The sequence below is a fragment of the Gigantopelta aegis genome, chromosome 4 (genome assembly GCF_016097555.1).
Source record: "Gigantopelta aegis isolate Gae_Host chromosome 4, Gae_host_genome, whole genome shotgun sequence".
NCBI lineage: Eukaryota > Metazoa > Mollusca > Gastropoda > Neomphalida > Peltospiridae > Gigantopelta > Gigantopelta aegis.
The window spans coordinates 50,462,056-50,479,339 of record NC_054702.1 but is presented as its reverse complement, the minus strand read 5'-3'; the positions used below and the strand labels follow the sequence as shown (position 1 = coordinate 50,479,339).

The window sequence follows — 17,284 nt, the reverse complement described above, 5'->3', positions numbered from 1 at the left end:
CAGAAATCACTGAAAAGAACGTTGCTGTGAATGACATAAGAGGTAACCCAACCAGACTTCCATAAATTTTATGATTCAGTGTAATTATCACGTGGTATATCATCTAACTTTGGCAGATCAGATGTCAGTGTTGCAGACGATAGCTTTCCAGGGATTTGTCATACCTGGACTTCGCTATGTGAGGCATTTCATTAATACCAAAGGATTGCATTAGGAAAAACTGACAACATACAATATTTATGTTATTATAAATAATACCATTAATATTGAAGCATTTTCAATATTGAGAGAAAAAAAGACACTTCATTGTTTATGTTCAGTCTGATAGTGGCATAATATCTCGCATAATCTCGCAATACATGCAGTTACAAAATATGGAAAATATGTCAATCGAAATTGTATGACATTACAATACAAACAAAATGTGTCAGATTCAAAACACATGGTTTTGAGCTGAAAGCCAAGAAAACCAGTATTATACTCAGTATGATGATTTTCCTTTTATAAACTAACAAAGCAAAGAATTAAACAAAGGTGGAATTTGTATCATAAGTATCGTAATATTTAGGACTCTACATCTGAATTCACTAAATCTTTTTAATTAAAATATTATGACAAATGTCTAGATAAATACTTTATTACAAAACCTTGTACAAATGAAAACATGTCAGTTCTTCATCATCGATGTCTGGTAAATGTTTGCTTGCTTCTGACAATGCCAAAGTTGCATCCTGTTCTTCAACCCAGCTAGCAAGATCTATAGATATCTGCAAAATAGTAGCAGGCTATATTAATTACATTACATAATACGCTGTGAAATACTGTAAAATACTTTATTTCCACATGGAATTTATTTTCACATTTTTCACGTTTGAATAAAATTCGTGAAAATAAATTCCACGTGAAATTAAACGCTGACGAAAATTGGACATTAAAAATAAATAAATAAATGTAGTCTCATTCAATCGGATCTGAGACTTCATTTGTTTCCGCTGCACTGGACTATAGTAGTAACAATGCAACATTTATAACTTTATATCAAGAAGCGATATCAAAGTAAATACAATATATTTCATGATAATACACAATATGAAGTTTTGTATGGTTTTCGTTCATAAGTGCTGGCGATGAAAGCAATACACATGTGTTTTAAAAAAAAAACTGAAGTAAACATCACAGTATGTTAAAATTCGGAAGTGAACAAAATCCAGGTTGGGCTTGTATGATGTAGTGATACTATACTCGTAGTTCATATTGGGCTTTCACACTAAAGGCTTTATTTGCCTGTTGGTCAATCATAAACCATATTGAACGAGTACTTTTGACAGTAATAAATAATGTTTAAATCAAACTTGGGCTAGTACTACACCTTCAAATTCAGTTTTATTTTTGGGTTTGGTTTTTATAACAAGTTTGAGGATTACGAAAAAAGAGCATGGGATAGCCTAAGCATCTTGTGTAAGTTTACGGTATTTTGTAAACAACATCAAAATTAATAACATCAGAACCGGTACTTTTTTTTATTGAGGGAGAGATGGGAATTCACGAAAATATATTCTCATGAACGGACTCATTTTCATTAAATCGCGAAAATTTTATCCCACGAAAATAAAGTATTATACAGTACTCTTAAACCGCTAGTCCGTGGATGTGTTCTAGTCCACAGGATTAGTTCATTGGTCAATGTGAGATTAAATGACAAACTAGAAAATACAAGATAATAAGAATGTCTTACCTATCATAAACTAATTTGATTTTTGATTTTTTTTTAAACTGAATCTAGTTTTCTTTAATTTGCAATTACATAAATTTCATAATTAATCGAGGTCAATTTACGAACATAAACAAAGCCAACTATACAATGTATTAAACACAAAAAGATGTATTTACTTTAAAAAACCCATATACAAATAAGCATTAAGATAACATTCACACATGCATCTATGGCCCACGTTGCCAAGTTTTGTTAATCAAAGAATTATTGTTTGTGAGAAATGAAAGCTAAATGTTAAAGGTGACACCATCAGAAAAGCAATATGCTCTGAAACCCCTGTTCTTGCTTATGGTTTACTGCCTATTAATATGCTTAATGAGGCCTTTACACTTCAATTAATCTTGCACACCATGGCATCTTAGGCAGAATCTGTAAAATTGCGCTACATTCCAATTTGCAGCCAAGTGTAGTTTCAAAACAATACCTTCAGGTGATGTAATGCCTCGCTTAGACTAGGATTAGTCACAAGCAGTGTTCCCTTTTCTTTGACAGTATCATAAAGGAAGTGCCAAACCCTGTAAAAAAAGATTTGCAACATAAAATACATTTAATGTTTCTTCTTAAGGTGATACAATCATTATTAAGTAAAATTATTATTATGGGTGACCAAAAAAAAGAGCAAAACTAATGCCACCTATTTGTAATAATTAAGTAGTTTGTTACTTTTTGCAAATAATACTGATGAAACATATCTGCTAAGTTATGTTATGAATTATTATTATTTTGTTCTTACAAATGACAAAAAGATACAAATAAAGTTTGGTAAAATAAGAAAACAAAATTAGCATTTTCTAAATCTTAATTTAAAAATGTAAAATGAGAACTAAAACATTACTAGGCCATGTCCAGATTTGTCCATATCCATTTTATTCTATCCACACACATTATTCTTCATCCATTGTCCATTTTGTATGGACACACCTGTCATGTTTCAATAGCAAAGTGATTATTAGCACACAAACATATTGAAAATACTTTTCAAGTGTGGTATATAAAATTGGAAGTCTAAATTTGTTTTAGAAAGTTTGAATGTCAAGAGAACAGTGTGCAGATTTAGTATGACAGCACCACCACATTCCTGAAACCCCCATGCTTGCTTATGGTTTACTGCCTGTTAATATGCTTAATGGGGGCAATACAATCTCACAAAAATATAATTCATATTAAAAGGCGATCAAAGCATTTACTTTAGGTACAATACCAAGTCCACCAAAAAGCTATTAACTTAAACATTATTATTTGTGTTTACCAGCAAAAAAGACTACCTACAATTATGTTATCATTTACTGCACATTAATCAACAATAGCTTAAGCTTATAAACATAGGTTGGTCATAAAAACACATCATTATAGGCATCAGAAGCTGGGGGACGGAGGCACTGTTTCCCTCCAAATCTGAATATAATGCATTCCTCCATGAAAATCAAATTAATATACAACCGGCCAACCTCCAGTTGCTGTCATCTTCTCACGTCTATCATCCTTCCAGTATGAAATGTATTGAATACTATGATTTATCGTGTAAAAGATGTATCTACATATGAAACCCCTTTGAATCTCCATGATTTATAAAAGTGTTACCAAAGCATGTTTCAAATGTATATTAACAACTGATGTTTGAGGTCTTGAAACAAACCAAGTATGACATCACATTTTGGGAATTTCTTTCTGCACTTATTGTCCACACCAGATAAAATTGGTCCCAGAACAATGGGTGTAAATGTGTGGAATTTGAGGCGAAAATGTCTGTTACGTATACACCCATGAAATTATTTTCATATAATCAAATTCGATAGACAATGGATAGTGTGTGGAAAGCAGATGGAATAAATTGATAAATATGACCACTGCCTTACTTCGCCTGTTCATCTTCAGAGAGAAAGAAATCAAAAACATTGTTCAGAATGATCACCTGGCCTGAAAATGAAGAAATCTGATTGTGAGAATAAGACGTTGTTGTATTCTAGACACCAATATTAGGGGATAATATTTCAAAATCTTAAGTAAACCAAAGTCGGGTCATGTTATTTTTACTTATGTAACCGATTGTTCAGTCACATGAAGTCTATTATTTTGAAATCAAAAGTTGCATTCAAATTAGTTTTCTTCTGAAGTGTGCATCATGTAGCAGTTCACCATGTAACTGACTGGCAGTTTGCATGATTTTGTAGTGTGTAACCTACACACATATAGAATGGTTTGTATGAAAACGTGCCCTGCTTTAACAAATAGGCCTACATATGTACAGTTACTAGGGGTTAAATAAAGACAGGTCAAGTTATTCTATTTTCTCCACATGAGCAGGTTCAATAAGGGATAGACTACATTCACTTAAAATATCTCATAAACACATAACTTTCTACTACTGAGAATGGTAAATGGCTATTTTCCAATAATTCTTTCACATTGCTGTCTACTGTAAATAGTATATAAACTAAACTCTTTGTAAGAGTATACATGTGCCTGCCTATTACTGTTTTACCATACAAGGTGAACAAAAACATTTTTGAATACACCATAAACCAAACACTATAAGTTAAACATGAACATCATAGATTTCAAATTGTGATAAAATTTAAAAAAAACATCCATCAAGAAGAACAGTGAAATCTCAGGGAGAAAAATATCGTAACTCACTGCACTTTAAAATCTCTTGTTGATTCATGATGTTACCATGGATGATCTGTGAATAAACATACCTTATGTTTCTGTTATGCTATTGAAATATGTACTGTATACTCAACATTAGAAACACAAAAGAGGCAAAACCATATTTTATGCATAAATCCAGTTTTAACATCTAATAAAAGGTAATATTTACATTAACAGGTTTAAATCTTTTTTTTTCTACAGTCTTGCATATCCAACACTGTTTTACTATTTAAACAGAATGATCAACATTTACCATTAAAGCCGCACACGCTAGTTCCATCCAGTGAAAATAAATTATAATTTGGTTAATCTACAAACCTGTAACACACTTAGATCACGTTTTTATCAAATGGAGTGAAAAAGTAGGTTTTATATCGATAAATACCATGGGAATCCCCATGTCCCAATTGCTTGAAATAATTTTGAAAGTTAGTATTCTGATGTCACCGGTAGATGTCGCTCGAAGCACAACAATGCCTACATCACGACAAATTTCACAGAGTGCGCGCAGACTTGGGGTGCGTTCTTTTCACCTCTCCTGGACATGTTCCAACTGTTCTGTCCTGGTTGTATCCCCTCTCCAGATATAGTAAGACTTAGCAAAATTATTGGTTTTAAGGGTTTGTAACGTTTTGTATTGAGACACTTACTTCTCTGAACTTTATTGTTACTGAAAATGTTCATGAACTGTGAAGAAAAATCTCACAAATGAACAACAACTTAATCGGATGTTGATTGCGCGAACCGTGCACGAGAAAACAAACCGAACCAAAATGATAACGGTCACGTGGTATACCAACATCTGTGACGTTTACACAGGAAGATTCCCTCTAAAAATAGATTGGACCTTGCTTGCTTAACGTTTTTTTCTCGACAGCACGTCTTGTGAAAAAATGATAAAAATGGATTTTGTGGTTTTACAAACATTAGGATTACCAAAAAGCACTTCAGGTGAATGGAAATGTGTATTCTAAATAATAAAATGTAAGTAAAGTGCAATTTTATTTGTGAAAAATGGGGTTTAATAGCGAAAAACAAGGCCGTAATGGTTAACAAATAGCCGTAACTAGGGTGTGTCCCTTTAAGTGATATAACAAAATGCATTTTTTAGCTAGTCCCTGTTTGCAAATTATAATAGAATATATATATATACAGTCGAACCTGTATATAACAGTCACTCAAGGGACCTGACAAGTGGTCATTTAGGACAAGTGGCTGTTATATACAGGTAAAGGAAAACACATATAAAATAATTTACTATAAAAAAACCCACTACTAAACTTGAATGCATAAAGTATTAAGTCATCAACAAAAAATTAAAATGAGAGAGGGAGAAAAAACCCCATAATTTTTACTACATAAACTGATAAAGATGTCATTTAAAGCATCAGTGTAATATGTTTTGTTGAAACTCCTTCTATTACACACTTATTGAACAAGTAATTTATCTTTGATTGCTTTCCACTGCATTCTGTTATATACTGAACAAAATAAGAAACTTCCGCTAACTTTGCTTGAACATAACTTGATGAAAACAAACCGGGGGAATAATTGTTATATATGCGTTTAAAGAGTGTTCCATGATGCATCGTTTGGTGCAAAAATCGTGGCCATAGGTTAACAGAAACTGGGAGAAATTTTGACCAAGTGTGGTAGGTCTAAAAAAAACAAAAAAACCCTTAATAACAGGTATGACCACCTCTTGAATTGACCACTACAGTGCATCGCAGGCGCATAGAATTGACTAAAGTGTTGATTTCTGCCTGTGGAATATTGTTCCATTCCTGAATGAGCACTTGACGAAGTTCGTTGACGTTAGCGGGTGGTTGGGACGACACCTCAATCGTCTGTCCAGACTATCCCAGACATGCTCGATGGGGTTGAGATCAGGACTTTTAGCGGGCCAGTCATCAATGAAATCAATGTTATTTGTCCTAAGAAAATTTACAGTGTCTCGAGCTGTATGAGAGGTGGCATTATCATGCTGAAAAATCAAGATGTTGGCGTTGTTATGGAACAGAGGAATGACGTGATGAGCGAGAATGTCATCGCGGTAACGTTGAGCATTTAAATTGCCATCAATGACAACTAGTGGTGAACGATAACCATGGGCAATGGCTGCCCAGACCATGACACAAACCCCATCCCCGAAACGATCTCGTTCAAGAACACAAGAGTCAGCATAGCGTTCATTTCTCCTATGGTAGATGCACACCCTGCCATCACCACGTTGTAAAGAAAATCTGGATTCATCCGAAAAAATAACTGTATTCCAGCGTCACCGTATCCAACGAGTGTGTACACATATGCCCAATTAAGACGATTTAGATGATGACGTTGCATTAAAACGCATCCGACATAAGGACGTCGTGCATGTAAACCGTTCTCCCGCAGACGATTATGAACAGTTTGCCCACTGATTCGGTTATTATGAAGCCCAGGTGTGTTAGCAGCAGTAGCAGTTTGGAATCGATTGCGCAAATGCGTGTTCATGATATAGCGGTCTTGACCACGCGTTGTAACACGCGAACGTCCACGACGTGGCAAGTCGTTGGTGCTTCCTGTCATTCGAAATCTTACGCGAAGATTTCGTATCGCTCGACTAGAACTCCCAACATGCCTTGCAACATCTTCTGTCGACATGCCAGCATCAAGCATGCCAATCACCCGTTCGCGTAAATTATTGGGTATTCTTGGCATACTAAAAACGGGGTTTTTTTTTTACAAATTTTGAAGTGTTTTCGTTCACTTGACAACAATGTCAGTAAGACAAGTAAAACAAATTGACCGAATACTACACGGGACATGTTGAACCATGCATGCACGTGCAAACTTAATTTCACGTTGTCGACGATTAACAGTGCAAAAATAATCGATAAAATTCATGAATCCTGATAATACAGCTCAAGGCTAATACTACCTATATAATTTCATTACACAATGAATTCTTTAACACAACAAATACTATATGTACAAATCGGAAGTTTCTTTTTTTGTTCAGTATATATTAAATTAATGCACGACACACAAAAGTTTGCAGGTAAGAAACCATTATACATTAACAAAAGGGTCAGTTTGCCAATGTGTAATGGCAGAACAAACATGGTGGCAGATTGTTTGGAACTGCTTGTCTGACTAGCAGCAATCACACACCTTGGAATACACTACCTGTCAGTGTTGACGAATCAAATATGTATGTAAGTTCAATGCAAGCCTTACTTCAACCAACAACAAATCGCCTTGTAAATTAAATTACCACCATAGCATACAGATATAAGACGTAAATACGAGTAATGATGCACTGGAGCATGTATCTGTTTTGTTTCAACTTAAGTGAAATAATAACTTTATATTGTGATGGTGCAGGTCAATACATGTATATATAACCGTTATGGCAAGTTCAGCTGTCCATTTTTGTAAAAATAAATAGTGGTCATTGTAATTTTGTGGCCGTTAAAGCAGGTTCAACCATTCATTTTGGTCCCAAAATAGTGGCCATTGGCTGCATTGAACAGGTGGCCGTTATATACAGGTAAAACAAAGAAGGAAAATCATTGGCCGGGATTTATGGTAGTCGTTATGGTCAGGTGGCCTTTAGTATGTGTTCTTTATTTATTAAAGTATTAAAAAATTATCTCTTCAATCTAAATTATGTTTGATATTTGAAAATTATTATTATACCAAAGTTATAATAAAAACATGTGACAACATTAACACCAAGGGTATAATTATATTTTACATCAACTAAATCTTACCTGAATACGATCTTGCATGTTGTACTTTGCTACAATCTGACTTTGGAGATTACAGAATGGCTCATCAATTTCAACTCCCACAACATATTTGCAACAGCTGTATAAATGTGCCTGTCATAATTAATAAAATGATTCTGGTATTTGGCAACCATGATTTTTTTAAAAATAAAAATGTATTCTATCAAAACCTTCATATATTACAAATTACTGTAAAATACAAGTGATGTTATACTAAGTTACACATGATATCAGTATAAATATTAATTATATTTTTAAATTACTGTTTATTGGTACATGTACAGTAACTTGTATTTACATTTAACCCATGGTTATTACATATCTAACATATGGTAGTTTCAATTAATTTAGATAGTATGCAAGGAAAACCTCGCTGCTACTATGTAATCTACTCTTACTAGTTAACAGCAATGAATTTTGTATATGCACCTTTTCTCAGACAGGATATACCAAAGGGTCATTCTTAGCTTACAAGAAAGAAAGACGTTTTATTTAACGACGCACTCAACACATTTTATTTACGGTTATATGCCGTCAGACATATAGTTACGGACCACACAGATATTGAGAGAGGAAACCCGCTGTCGCCACTTCATGGACTACCCTTTCCGATTAGCAGCAAGGGATCTTTTATATGCACCATCCCAAAGACAGGTTAGTACATACCACGCCTTTGATATACCAGTCTTGGTGCACTGGCTGGAACGAGAAATAGCCCAATGGGCCCATTGATGGGGATAGATCCTAAATTGACCGTGCATTGTGCGAACGCTGTACCACTGGGTTACACCCCGTCCCCTATTAGCTTACAATGACACATATTGATGAAAAAGGAATCAGTGAACAATAATATTTAAGCCTTTTTCAGCCAAACAAGAAAGACACTTTTAAACTATACTCTTCAAAACAATGTAGGGGAACTCGGTAGGGAATGGTTATATGATAATAGTGAATTAATTGGGCAAACATTACAACTGGTAGTTCAGTATTACAGTAGGCTTTATGACCACCAAAGATCTTGAAGGACGATTGGGGTCAGAAGTGAAATTTAAAAGTTGACGGGTTTTTTATTACTAAATCGCAAATTCAAACAATAAAAATGACTAAAAACAAAACAGTAACAACTGTATGATCAACAGAATGAAAACGATTGACAGAAATAATGTTCCACAGTGATTAATGGACCCTCTTGGAAATTGTCAAAATCGAGAATGACACCACACGCATATATACGGAGGAACTGCGTGATGTATGTGCAAACTATGGAATGTGTTTCGGTGTGCTGATAAACAGAACTGAACGTTCTTTACTAGGATGTCTGTGGTCAAAACATATGTTCAGTCTAATAGTTGATATTAACATTAATATTTCAGGTTCCCCTACTTTTTTGAAGAGTATAATAGGATATTTTTCAGAATTTAGCAAAATACATGTAGATCTGCCTCTCCTACAATGATGACAGCCTAATGGTTGATATTCAGCTGTTTAGATACATTTTGCAATAAAAGACACCACACTATCACCTTGCAGTAGAAAAGAAAATCATCAGCTGGACATGTTGAGAAACTTATACTGTTCCAAGTATGCTGCCCTTAAGTGAGCAGCATTGGATAGAAAGATTAAATCTTACCCCATAAAGCATTGCTCCCGTTCTGGAACCAATGTCTACAAGCATCTTCCCAGTTAAGTTGGGAAGCAAGTGTTTAAAGATGTACTTCACTTGTGATGCAGAAGCAGAGTGAGTGATAAATGCTGAAATAAACCAAACATACCTCAAACTTGAACATTGCCCTCAACTCCTCAACCCCCTCCCACAATGTCTTATTTTTCTTCCTGCCTTTTGAAATTTTAACTTTTAACAATTTAATTAAACTATAAAATTATATTTACTGACCACACACACATTATGTAATTTTTTAAAAAGAACCACCCAACTCTACGGTTCTTACTGAGTGGTTTCACCTCCCGGGATCCACACTTTGTGCAGTAATTTCGACTCAGTCGGCCTTCATCAACCAGTTGGTCAATGATGTCCTCCTCAAACAAGAAAGCATCAACATGTACAGTAGTGGAGGAGTCACAATCAGCATTCTGTTGAAAAACAATAAAAACAACATTACTTTAATATGTATACATTAAAAAAAAAAATTAAAAATCAAAACAATTATTCATGTATGTGTGAATAATAATGTAATTAAATAAATATGTGTAACAGCAATATTGAATTTAACAATGGTTGAATGCTTACTTGTACACTGAAGGTGCAACAAATGCATGGCTAGCTCTGCCACTCACCAAATTTACCAACTGTGAAGTTTGAAAACAACTGGCAAATATTATATTAATTTGGCAACAGAATTTCATGAAATTATGATATATATGGGGTTTTTTTAATTGCCCCAAAATACATCATGAAATTATTGATATTTAGTTAGAAAATAACTGTAGTTTTCTGCCAACTGTGAAGTTCAATAGATAATTTGGCAAAAATGTTCTGCTCACCCAGAGCTAGCCCTGAAATGCTGGTTCCATATTCAATTAAATTTATTTCATAATACTAAACAAACAAGTGTCAGCATACAGATAAAAAACCAAAAACCAAATCAAAAAACTATACAGTGGCGTAGGAAGGTGTCAAAAAGTGGGGGGACACACTTTTATATTTACACACTTTTACACTATTATAAAGCAAAATTTATATAAAGCAAAATATCCTATGCCAGTGACATACATCAATAACAATAACATATAATAATAATAAGAACAATAATATTAATGTACAGGCTAGATGGATTGAGACAAAATTTGTATTATATTTATAGGAATAAAATTACTATATAATAATAAAGTATATTATAAAAATAAAATGGTCAAAGTACTTGGAAATAAATAAACTAATTTACTGCCCCACTGATAGCTGGAACAAGAACTTTACATTTAGAAATATAGCTGTCAATAAATGTTAATATATGGTTAAAAAATTTCAATGTCACCATTATTGTATGACATAATAAATATAAATTGTAAATTGGTATTTAGAGTAGAGAAGTCGGAAAAGGAGTTTAACTTTTCAAATAGTTGCCTTTCAACATATTAATAAATAGGGAAGTCTAAAATAAAATGTTTTTCATCTTACATAGCTTGAGAATTACAAACAAAACAAATCCTCTGTTCAATTAGTTTTTTAGGTTTAAAGAATCTTCCAAGTTCAATATGAAGATTGTGCACACTGATTCTCATTTTAGTAAATTGTCTGCATTGTTCAGTTTGGTGTGCAGAGCAGGTAGTTTTTCTAATTTAATTCTGATTTAAATAGACTGTATGTTCTCAGTTTAGAATCATTGTTTTGTATACTATCTGACCAGAATTTTAAATACTTCAACTTGAGTTCTTGTTTCAACTTACGTCCATGTCTGCGAGTGTATAAAGAGCCTTGACTGTCCCATATTTGACTAAAGCCAATGTCCAGTTTAAATTAGATGAGTTATTAGAATACTATGATTCCATGTACGCATTATGCACTATTGACAAACAATCATGTGTTCCCAATCTAAACCAGTACTTTGCCACAAGGGATAAGCATGTAATAAGAAGTGGGTACTGGCCAAGTTCACCGTTTATAGCATCATGGGTGCTTCTTTTGTTAACACCTAGCACGTATTTATAGAATTTTATTTTTACACTTTCGAATGGAGAATTAATTTTTCTGATATTTTTGAAACCCCAACTTTTTCGGCAAAGAGTTCCAATTGTTCCAACATTCAGTATATTCAGGCTCAGGTTTAGGTTTAGGGTTACTGATAGTATTAGCAAACTGGAACATTAGAAAGTCTTTCTGCTTTATTAATCATTAAGTTGCAGTATCACATTACTTACTTCTTATGTGGCAAATCCAAAGTGATTCTGGCCATTATTATAGTAACAACTGTGTTTCAGGCCAAAAAGAAAAAAATATGTATCTCAGACACAAAGGATAATGACTTAAAAATGTATTGTGTCAACCTACACACACACAAAAAAAACCTGAAATAGAAACAGGTCTATACCGGTCCAGATGTTGGGAAGACAATACGTTCTGTATCAGAAATTGCATCGACAGGAAGGCAATGTCGTAATTCATCTTGAATATTCTTTATTATTTTGTCAGCATTTTCTTCATTCTCTGTTGTCATATCAAGATGGTCTTCTGACCCTGCAAGTGAATTATGGTATCATGACCAAATTTGGATCCCACAGATGGTAGAATTTTAAATGGTTTGAACGGGTGCGACGATTTACCCAATACTACCCAATACACCGCAGACTCCAGTACGTTGACTTACCTCCCTTCGTTCACCCTTCTATAATACAAATAATTTTTATAAAATAAAATCATTTGAAATGGCGTCGGATTGTTGGGCTGAAAAAACAGTTGGCAAAAAAGAAAAATCAATTGAACGACCACTTCGTGCGTGCTACACAAGCTGCCGATTTTGTGTGTCCTAGGCCCAAACTGTCATGTGGAAAAAAAACCAGGCCAAAGAAAATGATCAAAATCTGAAAAATCTAAAACTTTGACGAAAGAATAGAAATTACTTGTGATTGTGCTCAAAATTCACACCCCTCTTGTTATGTTCCCAAGACGCAAAATGGGAGTGCGTTTTAAGCAAACATTCGATAAATAATATGTGAATTATTCAAATATGAATATGATTGTTGTTGTTAATATCAATATGATCATTAAACATGTGATATCTTTGTAGATTTGTTGTTTCATTTCTTACATACAAAGTTTTACAAAGAGAAACCTATTATATATTGTACCGGGTATATATTATTTGTATTATAGAAGGGTGAACAAAGGGAGGTAAGTTAACGTACTGGAGTCTGCGGTGTATACAATTCGCCGCAAACAACACGTGTAACTAATATCCAGGTTTAGGGGTTCTTGCGTGATGATATAATAGTTAGTAGTGGTATTGGGTAAGTATTGGGTAAGTATTGGGTACTATTGAGTAGTATTGGGTAAATCGCCACACCGGTTTGAACGTAACAATTTGCCTACAGAAATTTTAAACCAGTATTTTTCGTAACAAATAAATGTAACAAGAATTATCAACTCCAAAGACAGCAATAATTTTTTACCCAGCATAAAAAATCTGCCATTGGTAAAGACCTTGACACAGTAAATAGTTTGCAATTCATATCGCAAATCTATACAATTGCCATTATACTTTAACTGGGCTCACCCTGGAACAAATTGTGGGTTAGCCAATTTTCATAAATGTAGAGTATTTCTTTGAAAATCATTAAAATGTGGTTAATGTAAGGAATATTTTATTAGCCAAAGTCTAATTTTGTAGCCATTTTGTTTAAAAATTATCATTTGGCTAATTTGGCAATGTACAGGGTGAGCCCTATATTATTATATTATATTACCCTGGAACTACATTATTTATGTATAAAATGTACTGTTCTATGACACTAATAATAGTATTCAGTGAACAGCTGCTATTTAAACATAGAATTAGCAAACAAATGATAAATTATAAAGTATTAACTGATCCCCCCAAAACATGCATTCCACCAATAGTTGGCAATACTACAATATTATACACTCATCCACTTCAAACTCGAAAATAAAAATACTTTATTCAACTAATACCACAAAATTTGCATATTTATTTTAAAATCTATTCGCCTCCATATATTATGTTGATGAACTAAGTCTAAGACAACCAGACATTCTGAACATCAATGATTCAACAGGATGTGATTGGGAGTTGGGTGTTCCCAAAAATTAAAAGGCCGAAATTAGGTCGAGAGAGTAATCAGTCAGACTAATAATAGTAATATTATACCAGAAGTAACATTTTCTTTTAGCCAACAAATAAATGCAGATGCTTCTTTATCTGTCAAGTTCGCCATTATTTGTTTAAAATTATGTATTGCTTGCACACAATCCATGGTGATCTCACGCGTGATAGATTTAAGAGTTATGTCCCTTCAGGCTTCACTATCGAGTGTTAACATTCGGAACATTCGGCAGATTACGGGTTTTCCATGAAGTCTTTCGTAACGCTTCGCCCGGTTATAACTGTGAATCCGTAAGCTGCCGTGGTGGTCAGAAAGAAGGGATGACAAGTTTGTTTAGGCGCAGACCCAGGAGTGAGGTGACAGGGTGCGCCACCCCACCTACCCCGATTTGAAGTGCCCACTAACAAAAAACAACAAACAACACCAATAAACCTACCAGTTATTAACAGATGAATAAAATTAATTTTCTTTCTCTATATTGAATGACATCTAATACCGGTAGGCCTACTTATTTTAAAATAGACAAATATTGAAATAATCAGGCCGGTAGGAAACGGGAAAGGGGGCGGGATGGCACAGCCCCACACCCCGACTCAAGGACGAAATGTAAGGCTTCGTCAGTCCTACTTTGTATAAAAATAAAACTATGCCACCACCACCACCAGGCCCGTGGCCAGCATTTCGGTTGGGGGTGGGGGGTCGACTGGGTATTTGTTAGGGCCTTTTGGAATGATGTTGCCTGAGGGCGTGAAGAGCCTGATCTGAGCTTTGTATGGGGATCCAGGGACATGTCCCCACCCCGGAAAATTTTTAATCTCTGTGAGCCTAAAGCGCGTTTCTTCGCATCTGGAACTTAAAAATTGATATCTTAAGACAATGATTTTCGACTATTTTATAGATTGTAATTTTGTCATTTATTTTTGTTTATGCTAAACATAATGAAATTCTAGCACACAACAGGAGTTAAGCGTATCAAATTGACCCGAGGTGTACCTCAGAATGACATATTTATGAGAAAAAAAAACAAAGCACATTACGTTCTTACAAATTGTATCATCACGAATCATTGCCAACACATGCAGCCCCTGTTAAGCGTACAAGTGTAGTCAAAAGGTATTGCTTATAGGTATTGCATCCCGTTTAATTTTTGTTACTGATGCGTCATATTATCAAAATGACATCTACATGTCGGCCGTAAAACGTTTTGAAATAGGCCTATTTGGAAATAACCGACATGATAAAGCAACTTCTATGCCAAAATAATATTGCTTGATATATATATATATATATACAGTGTTTATACACACGTGTATGTGGAAGCAAGTCAGGGGCCTAGCTTGGGATTTTCAGGTGGTACGCATACTTTTTCGGCGATGGCCTAAAACGCATACACATGCACGTATACAAGCATTTACATAATATACTTTAATAATAAAAAAAAATTAAAAAAAATTATAATCTCAGGTGGAACGCACCTGCGTATATGGAAGCTAGGCCCTTGCCAGTGTCGATTTCAATCTCTATATAAAGATCAAGGCATGAACAAGATTACTTTCTGTTGTTAATCTTTTATTTCTAACTTTGGTTGGAACATCAACGGAAGGTGAACTGCTGTCATTGTCATAGAATACTACAAGGTCATCAATATAGCAGAAAGTACAATTAAAATGTTTTGCTACATGTAGTTTCCTTCGTTTTGATATTCCCAGATTAGTTAGCAATTCTGAATCATGTAGGTCAGGTCAGGTCATAGGGTTTTACGTGCACATTCCGAACAAGCTGTTTTCATGTAGGCCTACACTGCAGCTTTTGTAAGGGGAAGGGGAGTGCTAAATGACGAAGCAAATATTGTTTTATGGGAGAGTTGCAAAAGTTACAATCATGTATTTGTGCAATATGTTTCAACAAAGAAAAAAAGAAAAAAAAAAGTGGACCTCAGCTTTTGCGGAAGGGTTCGGATGAACTCCACTCCCCTAAATACGAGCTTGACCACCCCCTTCAGATATCATTCCTATTGGACTGTAATTAAAAAACAACAATGAAGTGTAGCTTTACAGACAGAAATATTCAGTCTAGTTCATTAAAATAAACCTTTGGCATATTACTATGATCGAGATTTATTTTAATGAACTAGTTGAGGAATAAGTGTTTGTCAAGAACAAGAAATTGAAATGTTTTATTTTAATTACGGTTATAATGGCGTGGACTCACTCCAGCCAGTGCCCCACAACTGGTATATATCAAAGGCCGTGGTATTTGCAATGCTGTCTGTGGGATAGTGCATATAAAAGATCCCTTGCTATTAATGAAACATGTAGTGGGTTTCCTCTCCATGTCAAAATTATCAAATGTTTGACATCCAATAACCAATGTGCTCTAGTGGTGTCGTTAACGAAACAAACTTAATAATAACGTAGACATCTGGTTAAGGACCACAGTGATTAGAGGAAATTCATTGCCGCAACTTCATGGGCCACTCTTCTCCGTCAAGGGATCTTTATATGCAACACTTTACAGACAGGATAGTACATAACACGTCCTTTGTTACTTCAGTTGTGGAGTACCAACTGGATGGTATGAGAAATTGCCATGCAGGAATCAGGCGAGCTCTTTACCACACGGTTACGTTCCGCCCTCATGCAGGAATCAGGCGACCTCTTTACCACTGGGCTACGTTCCGCTCCATGTAGGAATCAGGCAAGCTCTTTACAACTGGGCTACGTTCCGCTCCCATGCAGGAATCAGGCGAGCTCTTTACCACTGGGCTACGTTCCGCCCCCATGTAGGAATCAGGCGAGCTCTTTACCACTGGGCTACGTTCCGCCCCCATGTAGGAATCAGGCGAGCTCTTTACCACTGGGCTACGTCCCGCCCCATGTAGGAATCAGGCAAGCTCTTTACAACTGGGCTACGTTCCGCTCCATGCAGGAATCAGGCGAGCTCTTTACCACTGGGCTACGTTCCGCCCCCATGTAGGAATCAGGCAAGCTCTTTACAACTGGGCTACGTTCCGCCCCCATGCAGGAATCAGGCGAGCTCTTTACCACTGGGCTACGTTCCGCCCCCATGTAGGAATCAGGCGAGCTCTTTACCACTGGGCTACGTTCCGCTCCATGTAGGAATCAGGCGAGCTCTTTACCACTGGGCTACGTTCCGCTCCATGTAGGAATCAGGCAAGCTCTTTACCACTGGGCTACGTCCCGCTCCATGCAGGAATCAGGCGAGCTCTTTACCACTGGGCTACGTCCTGCTCCATGTAGGAATCAGGCGAGCTCTTTACCACTGGGCT

General features: G+C 35.3%; 1 protein-coding gene across 5 annotated transcripts; it reads right to left on the bottom strand.

Annotated features, from left to right (window-relative positions):
• Positions 1 to 621: 621 nt before the first annotated feature.
• LOC121370677 lies at positions 622 to 14,780 on the bottom strand. Of its 5 annotated transcripts, none has more exons than XR_005957718.1 (9): positions 14,040 to 14,195; positions 12,246 to 12,391; positions 10,149 to 10,290; positions 9,830 to 9,951; positions 8,182 to 8,292; positions 4,412 to 4,457; positions 3,687 to 3,691; positions 2,199 to 2,289; positions 622 to 767 (listed from the first exon to the last, which is right to left on the bottom strand). XR_005957718.1 is itself a non-coding variant. In XM_041496073.1 (9 exons), exons 2-9 carry the CDS (start codon positions 12,369 to 12,371, stop codon positions 639 to 641), a joined length of 828 nt encoding a protein of 275 aa, XP_041352007.1. In that variant the 5' UTR covers positions 12,372 to 12,391; positions 14,432 to 14,780; the 3' UTR covers positions 622 to 638. The 5 variants fall into 5 exon arrangements, 4 of the variants coding, with proteins under 4 accessions (XP_041352007.1, XP_041352006.1, XP_041352004.1 ...); XM_041496073.1 differs by lacking the exon at positions 14,040 to 14,195 and adding an exon at positions 14,432 to 14,780 and having other exon boundaries at positions 3,631 to 3,691; XM_041496072.1 differs by lacking the exon at positions 14,040 to 14,195 and adding an exon at positions 14,233 to 14,383 and having other exon boundaries at positions 3,631 to 3,691.
• Between the last annotated feature and the right edge of the window lie 2,504 nt (positions 14,781 to 17,284).